The sequence below is a fragment of the Hibiscus syriacus genome, unplaced genomic scaffold (assembly GCF_006381635.1).
Source record: "Hibiscus syriacus cultivar Baekdansim isolate YM2019G1 unplaced genomic scaffold, ASM638163v2 tig00008013_pilon, whole genome shotgun sequence".
NCBI lineage: Eukaryota > Viridiplantae > Streptophyta > Magnoliopsida > Malvales > Malvaceae > Hibiscus > Hibiscus syriacus.
Window position 1 is genome coordinate 1,910,454 of NW_024062150.1, and position 17,625 is coordinate 1,928,078.

Sequence of the window (17,625 nt, forward strand, 5' to 3'; positions counted from 1 at the left end):
TCAAAGGACAATCTCTCTTGAAATGTCATGTTTCCCCACATCGGAAACAAGCCACTGTTTTAACTCTGCATATCCCGCTATGAGTTCTTCCACAAATCTGACATTGTCTAACTTGAATATGTTGTGTTCTCCCATCACCGGACCCGACAGATTGAGTCTGTTTAGCTCTCACCTGATTTGGTTCCCTTGGAACGGATGTCATCGACTCTGATTGTGCTTGATATCAGAAACTAGAATCTCTATCTCTCTTAGGTGGTGCAAAACTTGATGAAGCCCCAGTTCTTTTAGATGGTTGAGTTCTTTGATTCCCATGCCTTTCATTTTGAGCTCTCTCTAGAGCTTTAGCACGATTTACTACCTCTTGAAACGAGGACAAGTTCAACACTATTAGCATCTCCTTTAACATTGGGTGCAAACCCTCAAAAAACCACTCGCATGAATCATTCTCTGTCGGAATTAACTCGGCCGCAAAATGACTTAACTTGTTAAATTCACACTCATATTCATATACAGTGAAATCCCATTGCTTCAGATTTAAGAATTCTTGCTTCATTTGCCTAATAAACTGATCTCCTATATACTTGTTTTTGAACTCTTTTAATAACAAAGACCATGTCACTTGGTCACTTGTCATTCTCAGAGTGACGTTCGTCCACCAAATTCTCGCTTGCCCACGAAGCAAGGAGACCACTCCATTTAATTTCTCCTCATCAGAACAGTGAAGTCCATTTAACATAATTTTCACATCATTGAGCCAAAGGTCTGCAGTAACAGGACCTTCCTCAGCTTCACCTTTGAATTTAGGAGCTCCTAATCTCTTTAACTCTTTCGCAACATTCATTTTCGGAGTTGAAGTAACAGGAGATTGGAAACGCGTTAATACCGCGTTTAACGTTATAAAGAATACATCTTGATCATTCACAGGTATTCCAGAGAGTGTCTGTTCTTCACTCTGCCTGGCCAGGGCGGGTGAATCAATGCTTTCAGCGGGTCTATCATCTCCCGCTTCATTTCTAGATCTACTTTGTCTGGACATCTATAAAAATACAACCATATAGTTATATTAGCAAAACAACATACTTACTATTCTATCAGATCAGAAGTTTCCACTATTTTATTGGCATGTATACCTTATAAGATACTCTAGACTTCGGTTTATGTCGAGAATCGACTAAACCGTAGCTCTGATACCATTAAATGTAACACCCTTAACTCATATCCGACCTGAATACAAGTCCGAGGTGTCACATTGACTTTTCAAACTTTGACTCTTATAGAAAATCACGGGAATTTTTAAAACTTTCATTAAAACGAAATACATTAATTTAATTAAAACCATAAAATACAAAATCGATAAGAGTATTCATAATTAACACTTATTACATACCCACATTCTATACATAACCAAGTACATACTTTGTCAATTACTTCTGATCTGATCTCTTAGTAGTATTGCAGTCCGTGCTACTTCTATTTCCACTTTTCCTGATTCTTTGTACCTACGTGTAAAACACTTACACGCTAAGTCATAGACTTAGTGAGGCAATAAATGAATATACAACAATAAACTTATGAATGTTCATACTTACCATTGGATCATGACATTTCAAGATGCATGTATCTATCACACGATAACATATATAATCATATAATACTCATACGAAACTTACCTTCTTGTATCACTTTCACTTTAATTCGGTATTTCAATTGCATTGCCCATGTATATTATTGAGAACAGAGGTATGTGAGTGCATTGAGGTTGTGCACTAATGCTGTCACCACAGCTCGTATCAATTCCCTCATGGGGCACCGAACCTTAGTTCAGTATTCGTCCCGAAGGACCACGATCCAGAGGTCACAATATAAACTGTTCATATGTGCCTTTAAACATATGTAAATTGTTCATATGTGCCTTTAAACATATATAAACTGTTCATATGTGCCTTTAAACATATGTAAACTGTTTATATGTGCCTTTAAACATATGTAAATTGTTCATATGTGCCTTTAAACATATGTAAACTGTTCATATGTGCCTTTAAACATATGTAAATTGTTCATATGTGCCTTTAAATATATGTAAACTATTCATATGTTCCTTTAAACATATGTAAACCCTCGACTCTTGGCCTGCCAACTACACCTATAGTTCTCATATCGTATACTATGGGCATTATTCTTATACCTTTCATATCACTTGTTCTTTCTCTTCTGTCACATACCACATGTATGTGTAATTATATATTTCATATCATATCACATGTATCACAAGTGCATACATTCACGTAGATCATGTAGCTCATATCACTTAATTCATATCATGTTCTCATATCATATCACCATAATTATCATGTATGCATGTTCACAATCATTGTATTATAAAAATCAACATAAGGATTAGACTTATCACAAGTCTTATTCCATTATACTATACATATAGTATGCACTTACCTTAGCTTTGCTTTGATTCGATTCTAATCCTTTGATCGTTCCGGAATAAGCTTAATTTTAGTATCTACATAATCACACATGGATCTATATCAGTATTATAACTAATATACTCTAATGGTTCACTCTTTAGACTAAGAGAAAAGTCAATTTCATCTTTTAATGAAGGTATGCATCGATGCACTACTGATGCATCGGTGCATAAAAGGTATTTGATTTAGTATTATTGCTGGGATGCATCGATGCACTCCTTATGCATCGATGCACCGATTGCATTCGATGTTTCATTATTAATGGGATGCATCGATGCACTACTTATGCATCGATGCATGAATTGCATTCGATGTCTTTATTTTAAAAGAGTGCATCGATGCACTACCAATGCATCGGTGCACATTCAAACAATTTCTGGGTTTTAACCTTGATGCATCGATGCACTATGAATGTGCATCGGTGCACTCTATCCAGAATCCTCTTTTTGAACCCGAAAGTTCATTCATTTTAGATTAAATCCTTCATGTTTCATCCCCTTTTTCATTCTTAACTATAGTACACATCCTTAAACCAATTTATACTCATTTATTTCATCTTTAACCTTCAAATCCTATCATTCATATGAAATTCAAGAATTACATCAATAATCCAACATGTTTGAATTCCACTTTTAACACTTCATATATCTTAACTAGATTGATGACAAGTCAAATTTAACTTTCAATTCTAGTTATGAACTCTATTCCAAGATTTCATTTAAGAACTTCAAATCTTAAATCTCTCCTAACTCCATCATCCTTTAATGTTAAGATAACTTAAGCTTTCCTTTAGCTTAGTTATCATATAATGATCAAAACCCAAATCTTAAAATTAACAAATAATTAACTATGTAGAAGACTCACCTTTGAGCTTGGAGATACGGGAGGAGAGGAAGAAGAAGGAGAAGAAGTTCTGGAGATCCCTACATGCTTATCTCTTAATAAAGAGATAAGATAATTATCTTTTAGATAAAAAGACCATTTTGCCCTTTAATTCATTCAATAATTACTAAAACTTTTAGGATTTATCTCCAGATAAATCATTAAACTAATCCATTCTATTTTAACCACTAAATTCTGAAACTTACCATTTAGTCACTAACCCATAGTTTGGGATGTTATAATCCCTCTCTCGTTAAGGAAAGAAGGTTAATTTATTTCTTAAGGGGAAAAACGACATCTAGACCGACTCTAAGCCCAGCTTTGGAAAACAGATTACTCAAAATGCAACCGTAAACAAGAGATGAACAGAGTTTCTTGTTATGAACAAGATTTACGGTTTCAACAATTTCAGCAAAAATCTGAGGTAGGTTAATTTTAATATTGTTTTCGAAACAATGTAACCACCAAATCTAAGGCTCTAAGAGTAGAATAATGACCTCCGGATGGTCGAAACCACCAAGAAATCATTAGATGAAGAAAACGTTCATGAAGGTCTAAGACACTTGCACTATCCCTTCTTTTATAACAAGATCCTAAAACCTGTTTTTCATTTGAAATACCATCATTATCTAATCCGAATATATTGGCTATGTAAGCCGAGTCAATATATAAGAATTTTCCTAAAAGGTAGGAACGAATTCCTATGGTTTCGGTTTCTGTTTGGTTTTTAACACAAACGGTATTAGAATAGAAAATACGAACAAGTTGATGGTAAACGATGGGTTCAAGGTCAAAGAGTTTATCAAATTTCTACTCTTGTAAAAGAGGAAGATATTTAAAATTGATTGCTAACATAGCTTGATGAGAAGGAATACGTTCTTCCCGGATTTTGTAAGAGTCAAAAATATTGATAATACCAAAAATGATGATTTCTAGGACCAGGATGATTGAAACACGAATTTTGGATAGTCAAGTTAGGATCAATGGGATTAGGATTAGAAATTGGAATAGGAGGAGGATTTGGAGGTGGATTTGGTTGACGGTGTGAACGACTAGATGATGACCTAGCACGTTTAGGATTGGAAATGGTTTAGGAAATCGGAATAGAATTGATAACCTGCAATTTAGAAAAAACATGTATGCAATTCAATCAATCCCAAAACTCAATTGAGTCCTCAATATTTCAAGGTTCTCTAAATCAATCTTAATGGGAAAAGTTTTTGAAAAACTTTTGAAAAATATGGTTTTGAGAAACAATATATATATAGTTTTCATAACAACATAATTTAATCAAAATACAATAATTTGAAAATTAATTAATTTTTTTTATTTCAAAAATTTAGAAAATTTTGGAAAAATCTTGTGTTTTTGATGAAATTAGTTGTAATATCTAGTTTCTAATCACTAAATAATCAATGCCCGATCAAATATTCAACCTAGAACTAATTAAAACTAGTTTTATGTTCATAAATTGATAAAAAATAAGTTTTGGAAAAATACCTTGAATGATTTCGGATTTGAGTGAGATTAGATGAAGTTTGCATGTTTTTGATGATTCCAACAGGTTTAGAGGATGATATTTGAAGTGAATTCTGATTAAAAATGTTGATTTGAGGCAAAAATGAAGATTTGAGTGCTTAGAAGGAGAGAAACGACAGAAGGAAGAAGGGTTTTGAACAAAATAAGGGTTCTGCCCGTGTTTAACCAGAACCCCAGGGGGGTATCGATTCCCCTGTGGGGGGGGAATCGGTTCCCCTTCAAAGGGGGAATCGGTTCCCTTAAGGGGGATCGATTCCACTACACCAAAATGCTAAAATCCGATTTTAAACACCCAAAATGCTAAATTAATTTCCTCTAGTGGTATTGGCAACTCATATATTGAAAATTAATCATGTTCAAACAATTCAATTAATCTTTAAACGATATTTGAACATAAAATTAATTTTTCATCACGAATCATAAACTCCCCCTAACTAATAGCAATGAATGCAATCAAAAATTGCTATTATAAGCATTTTTCATTTATTATTAAAAGTGCTAAAATTATTTTAAACACTTAGTGAAGATAGATTGGTCAAACCTAATTCTCTCCTAAGTGTCCAAAATTGTTCCTTGTCTAAAGGTTTTGTAAAGATATCCGCTAATTGGTGCAAAGTATCAACAAATTCTAGAACTACATCTTCCTTAGTGACATGGTCTCTAATGAAGTGATGTCTTATTTCAATGTGCTTAGTTCTAGAGTGTTGGATGGGATTTTTAGTGAGACAAATATCACTAGTATTGTCACACTTGATAGGAATGGTACCTACTTCAATTCCATAATCAAAAAGTTGTTGTTTCATCCATAAAACTTGTGCACAGCAACTACCAGTTGAAATGTATTCGGCTTCAGTGGTAGATAATGCAACACAATTTTGTTTCTTTGAAAACCAAGAAATTAGCATATTTCCAAGGAATTGGCAAGTACCGGAGGTGCTTTTCCTATCTAATTTACATCCTCCATAATCCGCATCAGAAAAAGCATGCAAGCTAAAGCTAGAGTCTCTAGGATACCAAAGTCCTAGACTAGGAGTGTCTTTAAGGTATCTAAAGATTCTCTTAACAGCTAGTAAATGTGATCCTTAGGACATGATTGAAATCTAGCACATAAGCAAACACTAAACATAATATCCGGTCTACTTGCAGTTAGATAAAGTAGAGATCCAATCATTGACCTATATAATTTGACATCTACACATTTACCTCCTTCATCTAAGTCAAGCTTTGTTGAAGAGCTCATTGGAGTGTCATGAGGTTTCTCATTTTCTAGTCCAAACTTCTTGAGCATATCTTTGACGTACTTAGCTTGATTGATGAAGATGCCATCTTTTTTTTTGCTTGATTTGGAGTCCCAAGAAAAATGAGAGCTCCCTCATCATGCTCATCTCAAACTCACTTTGCATTAGCTTAGAAAATTCTTGGCAAAGAACATCATTAGTAGAACCAAATATTATATCATCAACATAAATTTGAACTACTAATAAATCTTTACCTTTATGCTTCAAAAATAATGTAGTGTCAACCTTCCCTTTTAAAAAAATATTTTTCAATTAAAAAATTTGACAATCTTTCATACCAAGCTCTAGGAGCTTGCTTTAAACCATAAAGAGCTTTTGTCAATTTTAAAACATGATCCGGAAAATTTGAATTTTCAAAACCTGGAGGTTGTTCCACATACACTTCTTCTTTTATAAAACCATTTAAAATGCACTTTTAACATCCATTTGATATAATTTAAATTCATTGAAACATGCAAATGCTAATAACATTCTAATTGCTTCCATCCTAGCTACGGGAGCGTATGTTTCATCATAGTCTATGCCCTCTTCTTGAGTATACCCTTGAGCAACAAGTCTAGCCTTGTTTCTCATTATATTACCACTCTCATCAAGCTTATTCCTAAATACCCATCTAGTACCTACAGTAGATTTATTACTAGGCCTTTCAACTAATGTCTATACTTTACTTCTCTCAAATTGATTTAACTCTTCTTGCATAGCCATAATCCAATGTTCATCATTTAATGCTTCTTTAATATTCTTAGGCTCTATGCATGAGATAAATGCAACATAATTACAAATATTTCTAAGAGAAGATCGAGTTGTTACCCCTTTGGATGGATCACCTATTAATTTCACCATCCTTGACATAGTTGTACTCTCTTGGATAAGATACTTCCCTTTCTTTAATGGTTGGATTCTCAAGAGGATCATGAGTTTCCTCATTTTTCATTTCTTCCTTTGATGATGGTTCTCCAACGTCATGTCTAACGTCATTTGTATTTATAACACCTACATCATCATTCACACAAGAATCCTTCCTCGGAAGGGGATTATCATCGAAAACAACATGTATAGACTCTTCTACAACTAAAGTTCTTTTATTAAATACATGATAGGCTTTAGAATTTAAGGAATAACCCAGAAAAATTCCTTCATCACTTTTAGCATAAAATTTGCCAAGGTTTTCTTTATCGTTGTTTAAAACAAAACATTTACATCCAAAAGGATGAAAATAACTAATGTTAGGCTTTTTATTTTTGAAAATTTCATATGGAGTTTTCTTTAAAATTGGCCTAATCATTACTCAATTTACAACATAACAAGCGGTATTTGTGGCTTCCGCCCAAAAATATTTTGGCAAATTATTTTCACAAAGCATGGTTCTAGCCATTTCTTCTAAAGTTCGATTTTTCCTCTCAACAACTCCATTTTGTTGAGGGGTTCTAGGTGCTGAAAAATTATGGCTAATACCATTAGAGTTACAAAATTCAGTAAATCCAAGATTTTCAAATTCAGTTCCATGATCACTCCTAACACTAGTTATAGAGTAACCTTTTTCATTTTTGATTACTTTTGAAAACGTGATGAATTGTTCTAATGCTTCATCTTTAGTATTTAAAAATAGAACCCAAGTATATCTAGAATAGTTATTTACCAAGACAAATGCATATTGTTTTCCACCCAAGCTAGTAGTTCTAGCTGGCCCAAAAAGATCTAAATGGATCAATTGTAAAACTCTACTAGTTGATACATCATTAATGGATTTAAAAGAAACTCGCTTTTGTTTTCCTTTAGCACAAGCATCACAGATTTTATCATTGTCAAATTTAAGCTTAGGCAACCCTCTTACTAGGTCTCCTTGAATTAACAGTTGCAAAACACTCATACTAGCATGTCCTAGCCTCCTATGCCATAACCAACTATCATGTTCATCCTTAACAACTAGGCATAAATTATTCATATCAAAGAATCTAAATACACCATGTATATGTTTCCTATTCTATGACCAACAAGCATAATCCGATTAGATGCAATGTCAATGACTTTACAACCATTAATTTCAAATAAGACATTGAATCCTTTATCGCATAATTGACTAATACTCAATAGATTATGATTTAATCCATTCACATATAAAACATTTTTAATTTGTATGGAAGAGGTATTACCTATTGTACCAATACCTTCAATGTGACCTTTTGAATTGTCTCCAAAAGTCACTTCTCCTCCATTTTTGGCGTTAAGCTCAATGAACCGACTTTTGTCTCCGGTCATGTGTCTTGAGCATCCACTATCAAGGTACCATGAATTTGAATTTGTTCCCGTGCCTTGTAGCAATGCTCCTTTCCCTACAAACATAGATTAATTTTGATTTTTGGTACCCAAATTCTTTTGGGTCCATATTCATTAGTTTCCAAAATCCTAGTCCCCTTAGGTATCCATTTGTGTAGGATATTTTTATCTTTAGTAGTAATGAGTTCTTTAGGAACCCACATACTTCTAACGATTTTTCCATTAGAGGTTGTTTGGGGACCTCTATGATTGTAGTTTCTAAAACTTTTTCTAACAAAGTTGGATTTTGAATTTCCACCTTTTTCAAAATGTTTTGTTCCAAATTTATCAAAAGAAGTTTTAAGATCATCAATTTTCTTTTGATGATCATCATTGATCTTTGAAAGTAAATTTTGCAAATCTAAATTTTTCTTTTCAAACTCTTATAGTTTGATTTGCAAATCTTTGATTTTACTTTCAAGATCGTTGTTGGTTTTGGATATGAGTTTGTTTTCAATTTTCAATTTTGAAACATCATTTTTATATTTTAAAAATAATTTCTCATAATCCGAAGCCAACCCATTATATTCCTCTAATAACTCATCATAGGATAAATCATCAAAATCGGATGAGTTAGAGGTTACCTTATAATCTTCCCCAAATGCCATCAAGAACAAGTTAGCTACTTCTTGTTCCTCTTTATCGGAACTTTCTTCATCGCTCCATGTAGCCACATGAGCCTTGTGCTTATTCTTTGATTGACCCTTTTTTCTTCAATTGTGGGCAATCATATTTGACATGCCCTGGCTTTTTGCATTCGTAGCAAATGATTGGGTCCTTCTCTTTCGGTTCATTTTTGAGGCCTTCATTTCGTTTGAATTTTCTTCCTCGATAAGGTCTCATTATTTTTCTGAACCGTTTGGCAAACAATGCCATTTCCTCGTCATCGTCATCGTTATTCGAATCACTCTCATCTTTTGTGGATTTGAGAGCAACTCCAATGTTTTTCTTCTTCTCCTTCTCCTTTGGTGTCTCGTCAATCTTGTCGAGGTCCACCTCATCTTCGATCATCATTTCATGAGTGAGGAGTGACCCAATTAACTCTTCAAGAGTTAAGGACGTTAAGTCCTTAGACTTGATGATTGTCGTCTTCTTTGATTGCCACGATTTTGGGAGGGAGTAGACGAACTTCCTCACAAGCTTTTGATTTGAAATGATCTCTCCATATGATTTGAGACCATTGACAATCGTTGAAAATCTATCCGTCATAGCTTTGATATCTTCATTTGGTTTCATCCTGGAATTTTCATAGCTATGCGTTAGAATACTAATTTTAGATTTCTTTACCTCATCGGTACCTTCATGAGTGACTTGAAGTTTGTCCCATATTTCTTTGGCGGTTGTACACGATGAAACTCTTCCGTATTCATCTGGTCCAAGAGCACAAAAAATGATATGGATGGCTTTGGAGTTGAGCTGGAACATTCTTGTCTCTCCTTCACTCCACAACCTTGGATGAGTGAGAGGTTTGATGTATCCTTCTTCTACAACATTCCATGCTCCTATGTCACTTGCTTGAATGAAGTACATCATTCTATTCTTCCAATAGGCATAGTTAGCTCCATTGAAGAAAGGAGGCTTGTTGACGGGCATCGAGTCGAGACCGGAGTCGAAGTTTGAAGCGGAGGCCATTGATGACTTTGATTATCGATATAACTATTCCCGAATCGACTCAAGAGGTGATTAAACCTTCAAATGAGTTAGGCTCTGATGCCAATTGTTGAGTTAATCGATTGACTGCCAAGAGGGAGGTGAATTGGCAATAAAAATTTTGGTGGAAGCTTTTGCAGAAAATTGAAAGAAATTGCACAGCGATTTAGAGTGGTTCGACTTTATCAACCAAAGTCTACGTCCACTACCTTAGCTATCCACACTAAGGATTTTCCAACAAATTCACTAATTTTTTCTTTCTTTTGAGGCCAAATAGATAACCTTACAACTCCCTCAAGAATATACCCTAATTCTTGAGAACACTCTTTTCTCAAAGAGAAATACAAATTTGTAAACTTACAAGAAAAACCTCACAAGGCAAATATGTTTGCACAATTCTAGAACAAAGAAAGAACACTCAAGAATAAATACAATTGAGCACAATAAGTGTTCTTGAAAGTAAAATGAATATTGAATGAAAAATAGGCTTGAAATGCTCAAACTTGAGGTTTGATGCTTTCTCTTTGATTCTCTCTTGATTCTAATTGCTTGATGTTTCTTGTTATTGATTAATGGTTTCTAAGCTTGCTTAAATACACCTTGAATCACTTTGAACGTTGGGGATAATTAGAGAAAATAATATAGTTGTTTTAGTGTGAAAACAATTAATAAAACAGTTTGGAGCGTGGGGGGAATCGGTACCCCCTATGGGGAATCGATTCCCTAAGTGTAAAATTCAAATATTTCGACCGTTATACAAGGGGGGAATCGGTACCCCCTGGGGGGGAATCGGTTCCCTCCGAGCATACTGGAATTCTAGAGCCAAACCATTTAGGGGGAATCGGTACCCCCTTAGGGAGGGAATCGGTTCCCTCTAAGCAATCTGGAATTTTTGGTTTTGAAATGGTTCGAAAATACTTTGTAAAATTATTTTGAAATTGTTTTAATATTAAAACTTAATTTTACACTTTGAGTAAGGATTAAAAATAATCTTTGAAAGGTTTAGAGTAATGTTTTGATATTCGAATAATTCTATCGAATATACTTAGAAAATCATTTGGAAAATCTTAAAATTCATTTAACTTATTTGTTATATCGAAATATCAAAATGTTTTCAACACAATGCTAGAAAACCTTCAAGTTATCAAATAACATATGGAGGAAAGTTGTTCTATCAACTAATAACATTTTGAATAAGGTGTCTTGTAAGAAAAATTATAAGACATCATATAAGTTAAGAAATAACATAAAAACTTCTTATAACTAATTGAAAGTGTAAGAGTATCTTGCAAAAGTAACGACTCCTTTATCAAAAAAATGAAAATAGGTTCTAAAACAATATATTATATTTTCATTGGTTATGTACACTATAATAGTTTCTTGTACATAAATCAAAGAATCCTAATATTTATAAAAACATGATATTGGAATATAAGAATGTCTCATTCTTTGAAAACATATTATATTTGTAGGACTAGAAATATTGATTTAAGTTTGTTAAAATGGACTTCAGATATTATCGATGAAGATAGTTAAATTATCGAACAAGAGGCTAAAAATGAGATAGAGTATAGAAGTGAAAAATCCTTTAAATTGAATCTTCTAAATTATATATTAGAAATCAAACTTCAAATAAATAATGAAGTTATATGTAACACCCTTTTCCCTTTTACGTCCTCGTATATGGGTCAGAGATGTCACATCAGTCTTATAAAACCTTTGCTATTTGAAAATTAGTAAAATTTTGTTTCTTCAAAATTTTAAAGTGCATTTATTTATTTTAAAACTAATAATCACATAAAATCATAATTTAATATTTAAATGTCAAAATTGAATCCAATTCAGATAGCATTTAGGCAGTTTTGTATTGCAACATATAATAAATCAAAACTACTAGAAAACTGTTTGATTTGAAAATCGTTTCGATCATAAATAATTATGATTTAATAAACTATTGTTCATAAGTAATAATCTCCTTTTTAAAACTAAACCTTCATAACTTAAACCAAAAAAAAATTAAACAGATTCGAATCTGAGCAGCTAGAAACTTTTTTATATACATGCCACAAATAAATAAATTAACAAACAGGATGTCCTTACTTACTAATTTTGGTGGTAGAACTGATTCCTCGAAAATGATGTTGACGCTCTCCGTACTTTGCTCACTCACTTGTACCTACGTGTGAACAATTACACATTAACTTTTCACTTAGTGAGGCAACCAAGTAATATAAATAAAAAATATTTAATGTATAAAACAGATAGTATCGTATGAAAAAATTATTAAATTTAAAACATATACTGATCAGATGCAAGTAATAAAATCATTTTTATATACTGAAAAAATGTACTTTAAATTGTAGATTCAATATCGAAACCAGAACTTTTCAGAATAAAAAGTAGGTAATCGAAATTGACTGTGCCATTTCAAATATGTTCCTTTATTTTCAAAACAGATTATTTCAAATATGTACTTTACAATTTCAGATCAAATCATCGTTAATTGTCATTTACCCTTTTTTATTAGTTCATTGCCCATTGTATTATCCTTAGAATCTATGGTACGTGAGTTTGTAAACGGATAAAGTCTTTATATGGACTTACGCAAGCATCAAAGCAATAGTTTGAAAAATATAATGGTATTATGATGATAAATGAATTTAATAATAATGAATGTGATAAAATTTTATATGTCAAAATTTTTTTCATTAGATACGTAATCATGTATTCATATGTTAAGATAAATTTTCAAAATGAATTTAAGAGCAATGATGAAATGGTCAAATGTACCATAGATATGTTAAATTCAAAATTTAACATAAAATATATGTGATTATTTGATGTATTTTGAGAATATAAATCAAAATGTCATATGAATGTCTCATATTGACTTAATCACACTATGTGAATAATTAAAAAAATAGCAATAATAATTTTGATGTAAGTAGAATTCTAATAGATAAAATTAACATTTGTTAAAAAACAAAAGTAAAAGTGTAGGTCAAGTAAAATATGTAAGAGTTATAGAGAATCATGTGTCCTGCCTTATGAGTTTTACTCGATCAAATATTACTTATATTGTGAGTAATTTAAGAAGATTCATAGATAAATCAAAAAAGACATGAGAAAATGGATGTGATGGTATTGAGATATCTTTACTCATGACTATGAATTACACTATTATATGTATTATGCTATGTTAGAAGAATTATCTAATACCAGTTGAATATCTGATATTTAAGACAATAAAGGCACAATGAAAATATTTTCATATTAAGGAAGGAATTATGTCATGAAAATTCTTAAAACAAACGATTATAGCTAAATCAAGAATCAAATTTAAGTGTGTAGTTTTAGACAATATATCTATATTGTGATAACCAAACAATAATTGGTAGAGAATAAAATGTAATATATATATATAATGAAAAGTTAATACAGATGTGTCATTGACACAATACTCTTAGATGATCTCAATTAGAGTTATCTCTATTGATTTTTATAAAAATTGAAAGATAACATTACAAATCTGCTAACCAAATGATTAAACTAAGACTAGGTCGATAGAACATTAAAAGAAATGAGACTGAAGCCCATAAATATTTAAGGCACTATGTGAAAGAAAACTCAACCTAATTTACTAGAGATCCCAATATCAAGGTTGAAATAGAATCTACTTTGTGAGGTCGTTGTGGTGATTATTGTCTCAAGTTCATTTCTATGATAAAAACACGTGATTAAAATGTGAAAAGCGTTAAGTAATATTTTTAATGGTCATTATGTATTTCGGTAAGCCGAGCAATATAAGTGTAGGGAACTTCTTCAAATTGAAAATCAGGGTATAATTCTCTAAACCTCTTATAGAAGCAGAAGATATTCACGGTTATATGAACATATCAATGAAACCAAAAACCTTTCCAAGAGGTATTTACGTGAGGTATATTATCATGTGCACAAGTGACATTACAATTTAAAGATATCGTGTCTATTTGTCAATTACTTAAGTATATATACTCACATAATAAAATATTTAGGGATTAAAATCTACTTATCTTACACAAATATTTTAATATGTTAAATTCGATAATCAAACACTAAAATGGGAAAAATAATATTAATGATCATTTTGATAAAAATGTTTGATGATTAAAATAAAAATACAATAATAATTATGAAAATAATAGTTTACCCTTATTTTTCTTTTAACCATGGTTGCCAAACGAATAGTATTCATTGCTCCAACACCTTTTTAGATACGACGAGAGAAAACAAAAGAGGAGTGACCCCAGCCGACAAAGTAACGGACTTGCCGGTCGCTTCCCTCGGTCTATGCTTTTCAGCACGAATCCAGACAAGTCGAAGCTCCCTTTCTCCAACTACCAATGCAAGCATTAAATGTCACTGGATTCACCTCACCACAAATCAAGTCCGTTACTTTCTCTTTTTCTTTCTATTTTATGCACTTCTCAAAACAGCTCCAATCATCTCCCCTTCTAGTTTTCAACCAGTTCCAGAGGAAGTAAAGCCTTCTTGGAGAAGATGGAAAACCCCATCACTGCAAAATGCTGCACCAATCAGCCCTGGTTTGTCTTACTAGTCTTTTTTGTTTTCTGTCTCGAGTTGCTTTGGTTTGATTACTCTGGTTTTACTGCTAAAAAATCTGGGGCTGTCTCTGTTTTGGACGGTTCTCATGGAACTCTAGTCGATACCCAAAGTTATTTACCCCACGATTTCACTAAAACTTCCAATAATAGTATATCTCAATTGCCCAAAACTGATGAATCTGTAAAAATGGCCGACGGAGATGAGGAGCTGAAAGTGGTAACCGAGGTTGATTCTTGTTTGGGTAGATATGTATATGTTCATGATCTTCCTAGTAGATTTAATGAGGATTTGGTTAAGAATTGTCGGTTGCTTACTAGAGGAACTGATAAGAACATGTGTCCGTACTTGGACAACTTGGGTTTCGGTCCTGAAATCGATAACCCTGAAGATGTTTTGCTGAACAATAGCTGGTTTTTAACAAATCAGTTCTTATTGGAAGTCATTTTTCACAACAGGATGAAAAGTTATGAATGCTTAACCAACGATTCATCGATTGCATCGGCGGTTTTTGTGCCGTTTTATGCCGGTCTTGATATGAGCTTGTATCTATGGGGTTTCAACATTACTGTGAGAGATTCTGCATCTCTTGCTCTTGTTAAGTGGTTATCTGAGAAGCCTGAGTGGAAAAGAATGTGGGGTAGGGATCATTTCTTGGTTGCCGGAAGGATTGCTTGGGATTTCCGGAGACAAAGCGATAACGAATCCGACTGGGGCAGCAAGCTTAGATTCTTGCCTGAGTCCAAGAACATGTCGATGTTGTCGATAGAATCAAGCTCCTGGAACAATGATTATGCAATTCCATATCCAACATGTTTCCATCCGTCAAATGACAGCGAGATTTTCCAGTGGCAGGATCGAATGAGAAGGCAAAAACGGAGGTATCTCTTCTCTTTCGCTGGCGCCCCTAGGCCTGAATATCAGAATTCGATCCGAGGCAAGATTATCGATCAATGCTTAGCTTCAAAGAATCGGTGCAAGTTGCTGGATTGTAATTATGGTGCTACAAACTGTGATAACCCGGTTAATGTAATGAGGGTATTCAGTAGCTCGGTCTTTTGCTTGCAGCCCCCTGGGGATTCATACACGAGGAGATCAATTTTCGACTCGATTTTAGCAGGGTGCATTCCGGTGTTTTTCCATCCAGGTACTGCATATGCTCAATACATATGGCATTTACCAAAGAATCATACTCAATACTCGGTGTATATACCAGTAAAGGATTTAAGTGAATGGAAAATCAACCTCAACGAAACATTGCTTCGGATTCCAGAAGACAGAATATCGGCCTTGAGAGAGGAAGTTATAAAGCTGATTCCAAGAGTGGTTTATGCAGGTTCAAGATCTCGATCGGAGACTCTCGAGGATTCATTCGATTTAGCAGTTAAAGGAGTTCTTGAAAGAATAGAGGGTGTTAGGGGTATGATTAGAGAAGGGAAGGATCCTAGTATCGGATTTGCAGATGCGGATGACTATAAGTATACATTTCCTCCTTATGGTGATGGCATTTGAATTTATTAAAATTGAAAAATCATTGGTGATGTTGGTTTTTTCCGACAATGAAGATCATAGTTCGAGAATAGAAAAAAACGTCGCAAATGTCGGGATCAAATCCCAGATTTGCTGGGATCAAATCATCGGTAATGCTGTTTTACTTTCAGTTGAAGCAAGAGGATATAAATATATAATATTCATAGGTATGGGTATACCATTTCATTTGTGCTGCAGCTCTATCTCAATGAATGTACCTGTCCGATAAGAATATGAATTAGTAGTGATGGGGGAAGCATTGAGCTTCTCCATGATGTTGAAATTTGGTCTTGATTTTTTTGCTTTTGGGGATTTAGTTTTCTGCATCAACATAAATTCTTTTTTTGAATAGTGGGGTGTTTAGCTGGTAATATATGTTTAAAATTTTCTTAATTGCTTCACAATGGTATACATGTACATTTCGAACTCGAAATTTCTAAGAATAATAATACTTATTTTAACCACCGAGATCGTCAACTAGGTGGGGGTAGGAGCTAACTAGGTTTGTACCTTCTTTTGAGTTTTAATTGGGGTAATCTAGTTTAGGGGATCTCAAAGGGTGAAATCAGATCTTCCATTTCTCCTTAATTTAAGCCTGGAATTTTTACCGGGTCAAGAGACTAGAATGATTTTAGTGTTCATAATAATTGTTTTATATGGACTAGTAAATTAAGGTTTTTTCAGCGCTCAACTTTTGACCAAAAAGGCGACTGAGAAGATGGTGATAAGGTGAAGTTTGGAGGTTGCTGCCGACACTTTGAAAGGGACTTGTCATGCCATGGTTGTTACAGTGAATGGGACCTTTAGATCTATAAAGATTTGCTCAAAAAATGGGGGATTGTAGCGTTCGAGTTAAATAATCTCGGTAACTATGTTTTATGAGATTCAAATACGTGTTCTCTTAATTGATATAAAATTAAGTATTTTAAGTACGATTCAAGGCTCAATCATAATATGAAATAAATTAAATTAAAAAGATTGCCTCATGATGAACCTTTATAATATTCATAACTAAATTCTAAATTAATCGATTGATAATTAAATATTAATAACTACAAAAAATTCTCAGGAAAATCACATTTTTTTATGAAGTGTGCGTTTTGATAAATAAAAAAAATAAAATAATCATTACAAATTTTTTTTTAGGGTAAATTACAAATTTGATAATCGAATTTTACTTTATCTCTTATTTCGCTCACTGTAATTTAAATCTTTTCAATTTTCTCATTGAATTTAGTACATTGTGCTTTTCGGTCATTCAGTTGTTTCCTCACTAACAACATTATAAATGAGCTTTTATATAGATGCAAACGATGTTTTGGTGAATT

The 17,625-nt window shown here is 33.1% G+C and overlaps 1 protein-coding gene across 1 annotated transcript; it reads left to right on the forward strand.

The window, feature by feature from the left end:
- Positions 1 to 14,440: 14,440 nt before the first annotated feature.
- Positions 14,441 to 16,394, forward strand: LOC120201907 (probable xyloglucan galactosyltransferase GT14). Its single transcript, XM_039202427.1, has one exon. The coding sequence runs from the start codon at positions 14,705 to 14,707 to the stop codon at positions 16,277 to 16,279; it is 1,575 nt and encodes a 524-aa protein (XP_039058358.1). The 5' UTR covers positions 14,441 to 14,704; the 3' UTR covers positions 16,280 to 16,394.
- Positions 16,395 to 17,625: the final 1,231 nt, after the last annotated feature.